Source organism: Telopea speciosissima, chromosome 2 (assembly GCF_018873765.1).
Source record: "Telopea speciosissima isolate NSW1024214 ecotype Mountain lineage chromosome 2, Tspe_v1, whole genome shotgun sequence".
Taxonomy (NCBI): Eukaryota; Viridiplantae; Streptophyta; class Magnoliopsida; order Proteales; family Proteaceae; genus Telopea; species Telopea speciosissima.
Window position 1 is genome coordinate 65,975,923 of NC_057917.1, and position 15,904 is coordinate 65,991,826.

The 15,904-nt window shown below is 38.1% G+C and overlaps 1 protein-coding gene and 1 long non-coding RNA gene across 2 annotated transcripts in view; one reads left to right on the forward strand and one right to left on the reverse strand.

Annotated features, from left to right (window-relative positions):
* Positions 1–15,904, reverse strand: part of LOC122649712 — a 22,825-nt gene continuing 6,921 nt past the window's right edge. The window contains exons 2-3 of the long non-coding RNA XR_006331321.1: positions 4,031–4,035; positions 1–15 (exon numbers count right to left, since the gene is read on the reverse strand). This is a non-coding gene — a long non-coding RNA (uncharacterized LOC122649712). The remainder of the gene's footprint in view (positions 16–4,030; positions 4,036–15,904) is intronic.
* Positions 10,923–15,904, forward strand: part of LOC122649708 (protein STICHEL-like 3) — an 18,676-nt gene continuing 13,694 nt past the window's right edge. Inside the window, exons 1-2 of the mRNA XM_043842951.1 lie at positions 10,923–13,385; positions 14,248–14,467. Of these exons, the coding sequence (XP_043698886.1) occupies positions 11,313–13,385; positions 14,248–14,467 (2,293 nt within the window). The 5' untranslated portion in view covers positions 10,923–11,312. The remainder of the gene's footprint in view (positions 13,386–14,247; positions 14,468–15,904) is intronic.

A 15,904-nucleotide genomic window follows, 5' to 3' on the forward strand; every position in this document is an offset into this window, starting at 1 on the left:
GCAGACTCTCTCTCTCTCTCTCTCTCTCTCTCTCTCTCTCTCTATATATATATATATATCTCACCCACCCATAATTAATGGTGACCGTGGTTAGGTTTTAATCCTCAAAGTTTACTGTTAAGGATCGAAGTTTTGTTCTTTCATCACAATAAGTTATGACATGGATTATATTCATGTAATATATATTTTAATTGAAAATTGATTTTGTTTGCTGATGTTTATTGTTATTGTAGGTTTCATCCATAAAGGCGAGAGCTCTGTATAATCTTGGGGCTGATGGCTTGACCTTTTGGATCTCTAACATTGACTTGGTTAGAGATCATAGATGGGGAAGAACATTGAAAACCTATGGTAAAGATCAGTTTATCATAAAACTTGGGCGCTTAATTAATTACTTTGAGGTTTTGAACACCCATCTACAGAACCGTTCAGTTGCACCTCATTGGTGTGCTCCCATGCATGAGCTTGTCATCAAAGTTCAAATTAGTATTAAAGGCAGAAATTAGGATTTCCTTCTGCATACTTATCCTGAGTGCTTGATAGCTCATATATATCCATTCCTTTTATATAATTCTACTTGCAACTGTGTGTATAATCTAACATTTCCTCGTCATGAACACAAGTTTCTCAGTGTTATCAAGCAGTATCTCTGCCTATGGTTTCTCAGTGCTATCAAACAGTTTCTCTGCCTATCATTGTTGAAGAATAGTGCGTTGTCTATTATTACTATTTATCAACTCATGTGTTCTATCTACATGAGCTTGTCATCAAAGTTCAGATCAGTATTAAAGGCAGAAATTTGGATTTCCTTGCGCATGCTTATCCTCCTTATGCTTGATAGCTCATATATATCTCCAATCCTTTCATATTATTTTACTCGCCACTGTGTATGTTTTTAAACTTTTTGAAGCCTACATAGGTGCTTGATCCTCAAAAATTGACACCACAAAACTTAGGGTTTTGTGACGTTTCTTATGCATCGACAAATTCTGAATAACACTTGGAACACCCAACTGCCAAATGGTTTGATGTGGAATCCTTTGATTTGAGTAATTTTGTAGTCTTTTATGTAAAAGATCTGTCCTAACTTGTATTGTTTCGTTCCTTTCGTGTTTCAAAAATTCTATGGTATCCCAGAAAGTTAAAGATATTTGAGTTGTTCAGGCAAATTTATTATGAGTTCAGTTTGCAGATAATTACAAGAATGAATGGATTTCCATAAACATCATCTTATCTTGGGACTCTTTTTTGGGTGAAACTCTAGGCTGGAATAATTATGGGTATGATTAATCGAATAATTATCACCTCCAATTTGCGGGCACCTTCAATTCCTCTAATTGGGGGAGTGAACCCCACTTTGGGCATTGTTTTTGGGCAGGGGATGGGGTGGTCATTACCGCCCTCATGGAAGGAACTGGAGGAATTGGAGGAGGGGATAACGATTCATGATTAATCTGTTTTTAGCTTATTAACAAGTTATAGTTGCTATATATGAATGGAAAGCCCGGCCCACTTGTCCTTGCTAATAGTTCATGTAACATTTACATTAGGTTCTTTATTTGTTTATTCAATTGGCTGTCATTTGGTAAAGAAGTGTTGCCATCTCTTATTATGTCAATGTTTTACCTCCAATAAGATTTGCTAATTAAAGGGTGGTGAGCTTAAGTTCGCAGTGCCTAAGCGCTGCTACTTTTTATCTAATTAATTATTGAAAAAATTACCTAAATCCACTAGATAAGAAAAAATTTTACAAAACAAATAGGTGTTGTTTTTTAACTTTGTTTTACATTTACTTTTCTTGTAAATCTACTTGTTTTGTAACACTTCTTCACCTACTCACGAGATGGAGGTGAGGTCATCAACTACATAGACCCACTCAGACTCCCTACACTAACATAATGGTAGTACCATGTGTTAGATTGTGAAATATTATCATAACCATGTATAGAAAAGAATAGGAGAAAAAGAAAAACTAGAGAAAATATGTGCTGTGCTGCTATGGTGGCGGTGCTTTAAAATGCAGTTGCAAATTTGCGATAAAAAATATCTGATACACATAATAATTTGTTGGAAAAAAGAAAGGTACTTGGTAATGTGGTTCCTGTCCTATGGCACAGGAGTGAGCAAAATTACTGTCAATATGAATGTTCTAATCGGTCTCCATGTTAGTATTAAGGTTACATGTGTGACACCCAAGAAGACGATTTAATACCATGGGATTTGAGAGATTGATGAGAGAATGTAAATTTAGTCTTACATCGATTAATAAGGGAGATTATGAACTCTTGATAAAGAGTAACAACAATCATAACCTTATCCCAACTAAATGGGGTCGGCTACATGGATCTGAAAGGGTTAAAAAAAAAAAAAAACAAGAGAAAAGTTGGGGGGGAGGGTTAAGCATTAGTCAAAGCAGCATCCCAAGAACATCCTATTACGCGGGATCGGCTACATGGGTCATTGACCTCCAAACAACTCTATCCGCGGTTATACTAGGATCTAGTCCTATCATATGCATATGATTTCTTACTACTTCTTCAATAGTCATTTTAGGGTTGTCCCTACCTCTTTTAGTTCCTTCCAATCGAATTTGGTCACTCTTTCTTACTGGTCTTCCTATATTTAGTATGATACGTTATAAAATCATGAAGTTCATTAGGTCAAAGCGGACAATATCATATCACACGAGAGATTAGGACACATTTGATCCTCTTCTCCATATCTCTCTCTGGAGAATTTGAATTAGAGAAAGAGATGATAAATTGTGATTACTGTATCTTCTTCTCCATGTGATGATGACACTAGCAAGCTTTTCGAATGATGCTCCCTAGTGGCCCAGTCCCCATCAATGGAAATTTAAATAAGGTCAAACTCAGAGAATCAGTAATCCATTTTTTTTATTTTTTATTTTAGGTTAAGCTTGAGAATGCACGCTTATCATTAGACATTAATTGGATTCGCGGATTCCAAAGTACAAGTAGTCAAACATTTCAACTGAAAAATTTGTTAAATTAGTAAAGTTAATTATTGGACTTTGGGTGCACCTCTTCTTGAACGAGTATTCAACTATAGTTTATCGGGGGAAGAAGAAAAAAATAAAAAAACTATTCAACTATACATGTATAATTAAGCATGGGAACGTTCTTTCTTTATCTAATCGAAAGTTATTATTAGTCTCTCTCACACACACAATATAAATATAAATAAGGAACATCCCTCTATGCCAACGCGGTAGCCAATGGAAGTATGTACAGAAATCATCAACATGGGTGTATTTTTGTCTTTCATAGGGACATGGTGGTCATTTTCTCTTCTCTATGTCTAGGTACAACACACATGCTCCTGCATAGATCATTGGCTTTTCATGTAGCGCTTGTATCAACGAAGTGGCTAATGACAGTGCACGTGTGGGCATCAACATAGATACACTTTTTGATTCGGATAAGGTGGTATTTTTGCATGCTCTTGTGTTTGGTCGCATGAACCATGTGACCAAGTAATGTTCTTTTTTCTAAATATTATATATGAGTGGGGATTCACCACTGATATAGGTAGGAGATTTGCATCCTTATGCTTGGTTGATCTTGAAAGATTTATAAAATTATGGGAAAAAGAAAGTTTAGTGGCGCTTGCACCAAACACAAGAATGGAAAAATGACCGCCTTATTTCTCATGAAATGAAAAATCCCACCATGTTGGATGCCTTTGTGTGCTTTCGTTGTCCCCCACACTGGTGCATGGGCTAGTTGGCAACGATCCCCCTCCCATAAATTATTAATCTTTTATTTTTTGTTTAAAATTCAAGTACCTTCATCTACCTGTAAGTTACTTATCAATCTAATCTTATTTACATTATTGCAACGTCTTAGAAGATAATAAGCATCAAAGAAAGAAGAATGATGGGGCATACGATTAACTTATGCAACCAAATTTGATAGGGATAGTGCAAGGGCTATGTGACCAGGCATCAATCACTTGCCCTAAAAAATAATAATTTTAAAATTTTAAATTATGAAAGTAGGGCCTGGACACACCCTCCAAAAACAGTCACATGGGAATTTAGGTCTGGGTATATTCTGTGTATTGGTGAACTTAGGTAATCTACTCACATATTAAGTTTCAGCTAAACTTGAGGTCTTTGTTTTTATGGATTTATAATTTGAAAATTCCAAGTGACAAAAAAAGGTATTGAAAAGTCATGGATTATCACAAGGGGCAATATATACATAGGAGGGGATGCCTAGATATGCGAGAATATGTTAAATATCGATTTGAAATTTGACATGTAGCCAATCCATACCATTTTCTAAACATCCGGATGGTGCTCCCGAGCTTCTTGACTACCTTCAAATTTTGTATACAAGTATAATACAATAATATCGTTTCGAGATCATCGATACGATTCCAAAATTACCAGCCATGCAAGGGGAAATTCATTCAGAGGCAAAAACAGATTTACAATATCCAAGAGGAAATTCATTCAGTGGTGATTTGATGAGTAGTAGGAGTTAAGTCAGATTTTGATAGCGTAACGTCTTATTTACTCCAACTGTGACTTAATGCACCTCAGCGCTCAACGATTCAATTAATAAATCTGAAGAAGCTTTACTCTTATTTATCTATAAATGGTTTCTTCATCAACCGCTGCTGAGACGCTGAGTGAAGTCCCTTTGATGGCATTGATTCAGGTGGGGCTAGAAAATATGAAACAATTAAAATTTGAAAAGCTGTTTTTGCTTCAGTTGGTGGTGGTACCCTTGTCTGTAAGTAGCAGGGTCAGGATCTTAATAAGGTGTTATGGTATCAACTATCCTGCTTCATTGGGGAGGTGGTTGAGGGTTAAGTGGTGGTTGAATATTATATATTTTGTTGAAAAATTTTTTGGGGCTAAACTTTGCGGATGATTAATTAGGTAAAAAGATTTTGGAGAACTTTGTCATTTTCGCATGGAATATCAACAATCTCCCCCTCCACGTGGGAGCAACCGAGATCACACTGGATTTCTTTGGCCTGCTAAACCTGGCCCTGAAAGCACTTGTTAGTGGCTTCAGAAGAATTAATCTTAAAAATTTGTACATTACCCATTCATAATATGGGACTATTTTTTCTGGCATCTACGTGGAACTCCCACATGAGAATTCATTACAAATTTAAATTGGGCAAGAGATCTCTATCTGGTCTCGTAGCATCTACACCAGCATGGGGGCTAATGAGAGCTCACATAAGGGCATCAACATAGATGCCATTTTTTATTTCATGGGAGGCAGGATAGTATTTTGTGTGCTCTTATGTCTAGGCTTAGGAGCCACACGACTAGGTAACTTTAATTTTTCCATTTAAATATATGAAGAGTAACTGAAATATGTGCTCGATACTCACTGAAACTAAACAAGAGAAATACTTCCTTATAGCGACACTTTCAACAACATCAACAACATAGCTTTATCCTAAGTAAATGAAGTATCCTTGCTTTTGAATCAACTCTATTCGAAAATTACAAATTACCAAGGAAATGAAAATAAAATCACATAATAACATATTTATAATTAATTTTGAGATGGATGTGAGGTCTTAACTACATAGACCCACTCAAACATTTTACACAGCCATGTGTTAAAGTTAGATCGTGAAAACTTTATCATAACAACTTGCAGAAAAAGAAAAAAAAAATAAATAAAAAAAGATCCTTATCATAACATAGAGAAAGGAGGGGGTAAAAAGAAAAAGAAGTGAAAGGAGGTATCGTGCTGCTATGATGGCGCTGCTTTAAAATATAGTTATCATCAAAAGAGTCTGATAAACATAATAATTAGTGGAAGATCCAAACTAGCACTTTTAATAGTTTTAACATATAAAGGGAAGTATCATAAAATCCAAAGTGGAATCAACTCGTAATGTTCTATATAACATAGAAGTAGGGATTCACTCTCGTTTTGGACATTAAAAACAGATGGTAATCATTCTAGAGAAACTTTTTTTTTTTTTTCCCACCAAATCCCCTTCTTGACTGCCATCATCATTTTCTTTTCTTCCTTAGATGTGTCTGGGTTGAGTTGGGTTGGGTCGTTTTATCACAATCGGCCGGTTCAGTTTTGTTTCTATTGGAATAAATCGGTTTCAATTGTTACTAGGTGATGAGGCATAAAACACCCCTCCTATCAGAGGGTGCCACATGACCGACCCGACCTCAGTTCGAGAACCGAGTTGGGCCGAGCAGGAGACCGGGCCGACCCCATCTCCGATAAGTCACCTGACAGAGCTAGACTCGAGCGAGCTAGTCGGTGGTTGAGGCCCAGCTCATACAGGTCAGCCATAGACTCCTGGCCGAGCTTGCGGCCGAGACCAACCTCTCGGGCCGACCTCCTCTGCCGACCCCCTGGGCCGACCTCCGAGGCCGAGCCCTCCTCCACTGAAGCTGCCATAGTACCCCACCGGGGATCTCCGCCACGCGGCGCATCCCGAGAGTCACGGGATAAGGATCGAGCCATGATCCCAGCGCAACACGAATCGCACTCTACATGGACTCTTACCTTAATAAGAGTCCGACCGAAAATAGCTCTCCACTCCGCTCTACGCTAGAGAATCTTCCGAAAGAAGGACTCCTACCATACTAGGACTCTCTCAACCGCCTCATCTCCTCCTCATTCTATAAATACCGTATGGAACACCATCAATCATCCGGCTTTTACTATGCAGTTACGTTGTTGCATTGGAGACCGACTTGAGCATCGGAGAGTCCTAGGCCGAGCCACACCGGTTCTCTTGTGCTCATCGCTTGGTTTTTGCAGGCTCATCCGTGGCGGATCAAGCATTGGAGGTTTCACACGCAACACTAGGCCACTACGAAACCAATTTGTTAAGCAAAGTTTTGGTTCTTATTGGTTTCTGTTTTGGTCCGGTGTGATTTGATTTTTTTTTATCAATTTGTAATTAGATTATTATTGGGTTTGGTCTGGTCTGATTTTGGCTTTACATTTAGAAAATCCTAGTTTTTTTAGGGGTTTTCAGTTTCTTATCAGGTTCAGTCCAGTTTTTGGTTTCGTTCAGTGTATTTGGTGAGTCCGATTTACTCTGAGTTTCTACTGATTCCATAAAATCCCAACTTAAAATCAAACCAAAATAGATTCAGTTTGGTCCAATCCAGGCTGAACTTTGACACCCTTATGGCTTCATGCCCCTTCATATAATTGAGGCAATTTGTATGTGTTAGGTAATACACCATGAAGACTTTACTTACCTAACACACAAGAAAAGTAAAATTTAAAATAAGTTCAAAATATAGGGTACTGTGACAATGCTTTAGGAATCAATTATTGCAAATTTGACTTGTTATAATCTGTTTTTTAATCCAAGATCACACAAAACCCATTTTAAAAAAAAAACAGAAATCCCACCCAAACTAACAATTGCAACAGATAAATTATGTTGTTCAATTCTAAAAGGCAAAAGTTTTAATGAACCGTCGCATTAAATGCAGTTGGATTGGCATAAATATTCATATGAAATGATCTAAACACCCCTACCCCATTTTTGATGGAGTTGATTGAAGAATCTCTCATGCACGAATATTTTTTCTATTTTAAAATTTTGGCAAACCAAGATCGCCATGAAAACACTTAATAAACACTCTTTAAATGCAAAAACCATCGTAAAGTTGCATTCGCAAAGAACATGGAAACTACGAGAGGCAAGAGAAAATAGAAATGATCTATTGCTAAGACAAATATTTATAATCTATAAGCCATGCATGATTCAGATTTGAGAACATGGATGTGGTGCATCAAACCTAGATTAATCTCATAATCAACTTCCTAGAAGATTTATGCCCTAGGTTAAAAGGGTCTGTGCTAGAAGCAAAAATGAAAACATGCCATTCTTCCTTTAGATACCAATATCATCCTAGAATCCAAAATCAATCGCTAAGTTAACATATGATCCAAAATGGAAATTTGTCCTAGATTAGGGTGTCAATCGGCTTGTTCAGTTCGATTTCAGTTGGGCTGAATTGGTTTCGGTTTGTTATTAGGTCAATCCAAAATCAAACCGTTAAGGAAGTTCTTGGTTTTAATCAGATTGAAGTGGTTTTGGTCTGTTACTTGGTCAACTAGAAACCAAACTGTTAAGAAAGTTTTTTGTTTTGGTCCGATTTCTTATCGGTTAGTAATCGAGTTACTAACAGGTTTGGTTCAGTCTAGTTTTGGGTTTTCAAGTATACATAAAGAGATTAATAGGAAGATTCTGGTTTTTTTGGGGGTTTTAGTTTCTTATCAAGTTATTATTGGTCCGGTCTCAAAATTTTTGTTATCGTGTTTGGTCCAATTTTCGGTTTGATTGATGCATTTCGTCAATTTCTACATGTTCCATAAAACACCAACCTGAAACCAAATCGATAAGAATTAGATTTCATTTGATCCAAATTGAACCGATCGGTTTTGATCAATCCGACCAACTCAGGCTGAACTTTGACAACCCTCCTCCAGACTGCACAAACCAAAAGTTTTTGTTTCTCTTTCCATGCCAAATAGATTATCATTGTCTACTTTTTGGTTGTGTTTCAATATATTTATCTACTACCCAAACCAAGTTATGAATTTTAATGAATTCACTGTTGGAAATTGGAATTGTGCTGTTGTGTTTCAGATTTTATTTGGGCATAAATCCTACATTCATTCTTTACCCAAAAAAAAAATCCTACATTCATTACATTACCCTTATCATTTATTACCATATTTCAAAATTGAAAACAATGGTTTCTCAATGGGTGTTTCCTACAGTACAATTGCGAATGTGCAATCCATGCTGTCATCATATTACAAATGCATCGATATTTTGTTTCTTTCAAATTTTTGAAAAATTCACATCTCCATGGAGATTAACTGAGTAATTGACTGCTTGGCCTGGAAATCCTTGTCTTTAACATGCAGGACGACATGACAGTCTTCCAATCCTTAGTTATCTGAGATATGTAATTAAGATTTCTTGCGCTGGTCATGCGTCAATATATAGACCTTTTCATACCAAAAAAATAAAATAAAAAAATTGAAAATTAAGTGGGCAGTTAATATTGAAGACTAGTGTTCTTTTGATGGTTCTTTCTTTAGGCAAAATGTCTTTTACATTGCCCATCTATATTTAGTATTAAAGGTGATGCAACAATTGTAATTATTGGATATGGGAAGAAAAATGCTGTCTGATCACGTGGTTGTTGCACACATTGTGAAGGCCTACGAGATGCTCATGGGCAACCATCGATAGGGGGGATTTTTCTTTATAGAAGATGGAGCGGTAATTTCAAAGAGGGTGTAGGTGTAGGCTATATGCTATTGAGCAATGTTCTTTTTCCTATTAGATATATAAGGTTTAGCTTTTAGATTTATTAATTGATAAAATTAAGGAGAAAATGTTCTCCATGTGACAAATCACGATTAAATACAGTCTGAAGGAGAATTGAAATGACAACCACACCCCCATGAAAGACGAAAATTCCTACCCCAATATACATGCGCATGCTCTCATGCTGCCATGCGGACGTAGTCCTGCACTGTCCACAGAAAACGCTCCCCCAAAATTATGATAAGAGAATGAATGATTTATGTTTTGGTAAATTTTCGTTTATCTCAAACACGAGTGGGAGGAACTATTAATTTCAATAATTTTTGAAATCGGATCTGTTGTTAAAAAAAAAGAAAAACTCTGACAATTGACAGCACCGATATAAATGAACGGTCCTATCACGGTTTTCGAATTTCTGTCTGAGATATCAGATCTCCCATCCCATCACCCACTACCTTCTCGGAGTCCTATGTAACAACGGACAGTGAAGGTGCATAACGGAAACCGTAGACCAATAAATTATTCTAATCCAACGATTAAAATAACCAGTTGGCTAACTTAGTCCACTGTATCGTAATCTCTGGAACTCATCCCTTCCATACATTTTAAACAGAACAGAATATGATGGAATCCCTAATAACATCAACGGATCTCATTGAATGTGCACGTGACAGTCACATGATGGCCGTTGGGTTAACCCCATAACGCTTTGTGGTCTTAGACGGGACACCGTTACTTTTGTACAGATACGCCGTTTTTTCAACCATTTATTACCTGGCCCCGCCTCAGAAGATTCTATGTTTAGAAACGTGGACAGACTGGACACGTGGTGGATACCTAATCTTTTTCTCTTTCCAACTCTTTGCCCTATACAGTGGGGGCCGCCTCAACGGCACTGGGAATTTTGTTCTCTTACTCCTTCTCCGGTTCTCCCGCCCCCCTCTTTTTTTTTTTTTTTTTTTTTTTTTTATTGAAAAAATTTATATCCTAAATATAAATACATATTTTGGGATAGGACGCTAGTTTTTCGAGCTGAAAGTAAGGAACAAGATGGGGGTTTGGCCCGGTTCAAGCTGGCTGTTAGGGGCGGGAGCAGATCTCCGTCACCGCCTCTCGTTCTCTCTATCGCTTCTGTGGAAGAAATCCTCGTGAAGTTCATGTGAAAGTTGCAGAGAGAGAGAAAGAGATCTGGTAAAAAAGAACTTAGCTGTGGATCAGCAACGGATCTCTTGCTCTACAGGTGAGTTCGGTGACTTCTCTTAATTTTTTTCTTGTTAGTTTTTTTTTTTAAAAAAAAAATCTTATTGTATTTGAATTGATTATGAGGTTTCTGTTCGCTCCAATCTCGGTGTTACATTGTTTCTTGCCATTCTGAATATGCAGAAATGATGGAACCTTAGAGAAAGAATGGAAGCAAGCGAGTTCCAGACTGTTACAGAGATATTGATAACCGTTTCTTCGAGGTTGTTTTGCTCTGTGAGTCTGCAGAAATGAGGAGATAATTTTGGCTTAATTCTGGCAAAGGAGGAAACGAAAGACTGTTGCTTGTCAATGATCCGGTTTTTTAAAGTTCGGATGATTTAGCCACATTTGTTGCAGTTACTGGTTGCTGTTGGTACTTCAGGGGAATAAGAGTTGAGAGCGAAGCTTAAGGTTTGAGCTTTACAGTCATACAACTTCTTGGAGATATTGGTGGGGGAATGACGATATCCAGACTTGCATGCCTCGGTTACGAGATTTCTCTGGAGGAGCTCTGGTTTCTTGAGTTTTAAGTACCGGAGTTAGGCGTTCATCACAGCCTTTACGGGGAAATTTCACGAGTGGGATGGGATGAGTTTCTTATTTGGCCATATTTTTTGGATATTTCTATGATTGCGAAGTAACCTGGTGTTTGAGGAACGGAAAATGCTTGATTTTATGTCATATGCTGTTCTGCTCTTGCTTCCGTCTCTGCTGCGGGACCTGTGTATGTTCTGATCATGACCAGGCCTGTTCGTGGTAAATCTCTCAAAGATGAAAATGGTAATATTAGCGATCATCTCCGCAATCATGTCCATTTGACAAATTGCATTCATTTGAAGAACCATATGCACAAGCAGAGCCCCATATTGACCGAAAGGTCGCTTATGAGGGACCTTATTGTCCTTCAGAGGACAAGGTCTCTCAGAGATCCTTCAACTAGTCCTCCCTCTTGGCATTCTCCTTCTATTGCTGATTCTTTGTCTAAGAGACTAGAAAAGGATGTTGCAATACGTGAGGGAAGGAGGTCTATAGGCATTGAGCGTAGAAGGGAAGGTAGAAGGTTATCAGGAAGCTCCCCACCTCTTGCAAGTGAAGTGGCACCAAAGGTTGCTGCTGCTGAAGTGAGCAGGGACAACGCTGGAGGGGCAGTAACTAGTGATCGGAGTAGCATAGGTAGAGTTAGAAATTCCAAAAGAATTATGGGAGAAGAATCTAATCAGAAAACTAGAAGGAGCGATCTTCTTGGTGGTACTGAGGATACTGTACAAGATGCTCACAACTCAGTCGATGACTTACTGTCAGGTAAGGCAGAACCAAGAGCTAAAAAGATTTTGGGGAAGGGGAAGGCTCGTCAAGATGTGCAGCTTAAAACCCTTTCAGAACAGCTCAACGAGTTTCCAATGGACAGTGATGATGTTGATTCTTTTCACATTCATCAACATGGAAGACATATACAACAGGAGAGAACCAGTAAGGAACTAGAAGCTAACAATCATGGCTACTGCAGTGGATTGCGCAGGGTAGGGAGGCATAGGTTGCGAGGCGTGAGGAGAGCTCAGCCTGCTACTGGCTCAAGAGATATCGGAGCTCACAATGAATTGTCTGTGGCTTCGAATTCATTAGCCCGTGGTTCACAACCTAAGTATTACATGGAGGAAGAAGAGGATGGCGATTTGAATCTGGATGGCACCCGGGCTCCTGGAAATGGGTGTGGCATTCCTTGGAATTGGTCGAGAATTCACCACAGTGGAAAAACATTTCTGGACATGGCTGGAAGGAATTTATCTTGTGGGCTGTCCGACACAAGGTCAAGGAAAGGGGGCTCCATTCCCCAAATAAGAGATGGTTCAGATATGCCTGCAGAATCTGATCACTCAAGCTCATCTACCAATTCTGATGCAGAGGCACTGCCTCTACTAGTTGATCCATCAGGATCTCAGGACAGCACAGACAATTCTGCTTGGCCGCGGGAGTATTCAGGGGGGCTAGGAATTTTTTCTGATAATGGTTTAAAGCATGAGGTAGATTTTGACCTTGCTTCTGAAGCTAGATCTGGTGATCGTGATCGTCCCAACTTAAAAGGGCACCGCCATGTTAGACACCAAAGTTTGACGCAAAAATATATGCCAAGAACCTTCAAGGATCTTGTGGGACAGAACTTGGTAGCACAGGCTCTTTCAAATGCTGTTGTGAAAAGGAAAGTAGGCTTGACATATATGTTTTATGGTCCTCATGGCACTGGAAAGACCTCATGTGCTCGTGTTTTTGCCAGAGCTTTAAATTGCCAATCTCCAGAACATCCCAAACCTTGTGGTGGCTGCAATTCATGTATTGCACATGATTTGGGTAAGAGCAGAAATGTAAGGGAACTTGGTCCGATTGGAAATTTTGATTTTGAGAGCACCATGGATCTAATTGACAACATGATTATGTCCCAGCTGCAATCTCAGTATAGAGTTTTTATTTTTGATGATTGCGATAATTTGCCCCCTGATTCCTGGAGTGTTATCTCAAAGGTCATTGATCGAGCACCCAGACGTGTGGTTTTTATCCTTGTTAGTACAAGTCTCGATCATTTACCTCATATAATTATATCCAGGTGTCAGAAGTTCTTTTTTCCAAAGCTGAAGGATGCAGATATCATCTATACATTGCAGTGGATCGTAACCCAGGAAGATTTAGAGATTGATAAGGATGCACTAAAACTTATTGCATCACGTTCAGATGGATCTTTGAGGGATGCTGAGATGACTCTAGAGCAACTGAGTTTGCTTGGGCAGAGGATTACTGTCCCTTTGGTTCAGGAACTTGTAAGTTCTTTATCGTTTCTACTGTAATTTCTTTGCTAAAATATATTTCCTTATGTCCTTTTTGTCTGTATTCCATGGTCAAAGTTGTGGAAACAACTATAGTCCCGGATTCATTAAATATGCTATTCTATGATGTACTCCAGCAAAAGGATTGTTTTTGATAATGTTTCTAAGTTGAACTTAATTTCAATGCATGTCTAATGTCTTGTTTCCCCTAGTTTTTCTTATTTATCTGTTTATGCATGTGGTCTTCTTCATTGTCTTTCTCTTTGGAAGAATTCATGTATTACAAGGAGGCATTCATGGTGTTGGTACTCATTTTGTTCCTGTTTGTTACTGACTCTCATCCATGTAGCCTGTTGCTGTTAATTTGATTGTTTCTGTTGCATAAACAACTACTATCAAAATCAGTTGCATTCACAAAGAGGTTCCCAGCTCTATGAAAAGATTTTCCCCCCCTTTAATTGGCAGAAGAAAATTTTATGAGAAAGTTGTTCTATTGATCCGACTCTTACATTTTTTATTCGTACTGTTCAGGGAAAAAAAAAGGACTTGCTTTTTTCCTGATTGTTTATTTATTTAACTTCGTGAAGTTTTTAGCTTCGATATGCCGTGTACTTTGTGAATGAAGTTAAAAAAAATTCTTTGTAACCGCATATAATCTCAAAGAAGAATTCATTGATTAATTGCAAATTTATGATGATTTAGGAGAAAGAACAAATTGTCCTAGTGGTAGTGTTGATTCTTACAAGAAAAGCTGCTCCCCAACATCCCCCCCAAAAAAAATTTAAAAAATAGAATACTTATTATGAGAAACGCTGCTTTAGAATTCATCATACTTAATGTTATTACTTTCTTCCAGGTTGGATTGATCTCTGATGAGAAATTGGTAGATCTACTTGATTTGGCGTTATCAGCAGACACTGTGAACACTGTAAAAAACTTGAGAGAGATTATGGAAGCTGGTGTGGAGCCATTAGCATTGATGTCACAGCTTGCTACAATAATAACTGACATTCTTGCTGGAAGCTATGTGTTCACCAAGGAAAGGCTAAGGAGGAAGTTCTTCCGCCGATCAACATGTGAGTCAAAACAATTTTCGTCACCCTCTCATTTTTTTGTTAGTGATTGACTAAATAAGTTAATGGGGGGGGGGGGGGGGAGGAGTACAATCATGTTGTTGCCATTAAATGTTTGATATGAATGTTCATTATTGTTTTTGTCTTTCCTGTCTTCTTCCTCTTTGAGAAATAACAAATAATTTATCAAAGAGAGAAATGCAAAGACAAGGTATGACCGAAGTACAGAAGTGGCTTAAAAAAGCAAAGTAAAAACAGAGCAAGCACAAAGGATTACCATGGAATGCTCAGTTTGCATATCAAATCAAGCCCGGTCACCCTTTAACTGGGTAACTTGTGGGCTAAGCAGTTGGCTGATCTTTATGCCTCTTGGGTCTCTTCCTAGAGGAGGCGAAGACATATATCTCTCCAGTGAGATGGGATATCTACTTTGGACCATTGCTACTCTCTGGAATACCCAACAGCTGGGGGAATCTCCTTTGACGAATATCCACCATTCCACTCAAATCCAAGTGAGATGACAATCTGAGACCCTGATGGAGGGCCATTTCTCTTCTCTTGTTAAATCTCTGGTGTCTGAAGGACCACTAAAAGCATAGGCCACTGCTCTGGATGTATACCTGAAGACCTCTGCAAATACCTGAGGTACCAGTGTTGGTTTGATATTGATCTTTGGATTATCTAAAAACTCATCCAGAACCATAATTCCTCACTTCATTCCCTTGGCATGTTTATCCCAGTATTTAGACCATATAATGAGTTATGATTTTTGTATGTAAGAAATAATATCTACAGATATAGTGGCATATTTTATTCTTACAGTGTCTATAAGGAAGTTGTCTTGCACTTCCCTTTACTGCTGTATGGTTCTCTCTTGGAGCTCTAAATTTCTATTACTTTGGTATCAATTAGTTTCTAAGAATTAGTAACTTCATGAATCAAAGTAACATCCTTCAGAATCTTCTTTAAGTTTTAGCCATGTTTACACAGTTCTTTCCACCAGGAATAGTGTGGACTTACAATTTCACCCCTTTCTCTTGATCGATCACTGAATCTTTATGTTGCTATAAGCTTGTACAGAGCTGGAAGGAATTAATTCGGGTCTTACAATTTATTTGAGAAGAAGTTTGAAATGGTAGAAATAGTAAATACAGTGGATGAATCTGAATGGATCAAATTTATGTAGATATGTAGGAGATTATTTGTGCTCCATGAACTATGGTATTTGGCTCAGAAGCAGACCATTTCGTTGTCGGCATATGAGAAAGAGTTTCATGTTCACAAAAAATTTGCAGCAGATGAGTCAATGATGGGATGGGCACAGTGTTTACAATATGATATCTGCCCACTCGAGCCAAAACTCTAAAACTTGAAGTGGATTCTTGTTGACTGATTGGTTGGTCATGTTATTGCAGGAGAAGTCTATAGGGACCATCATAC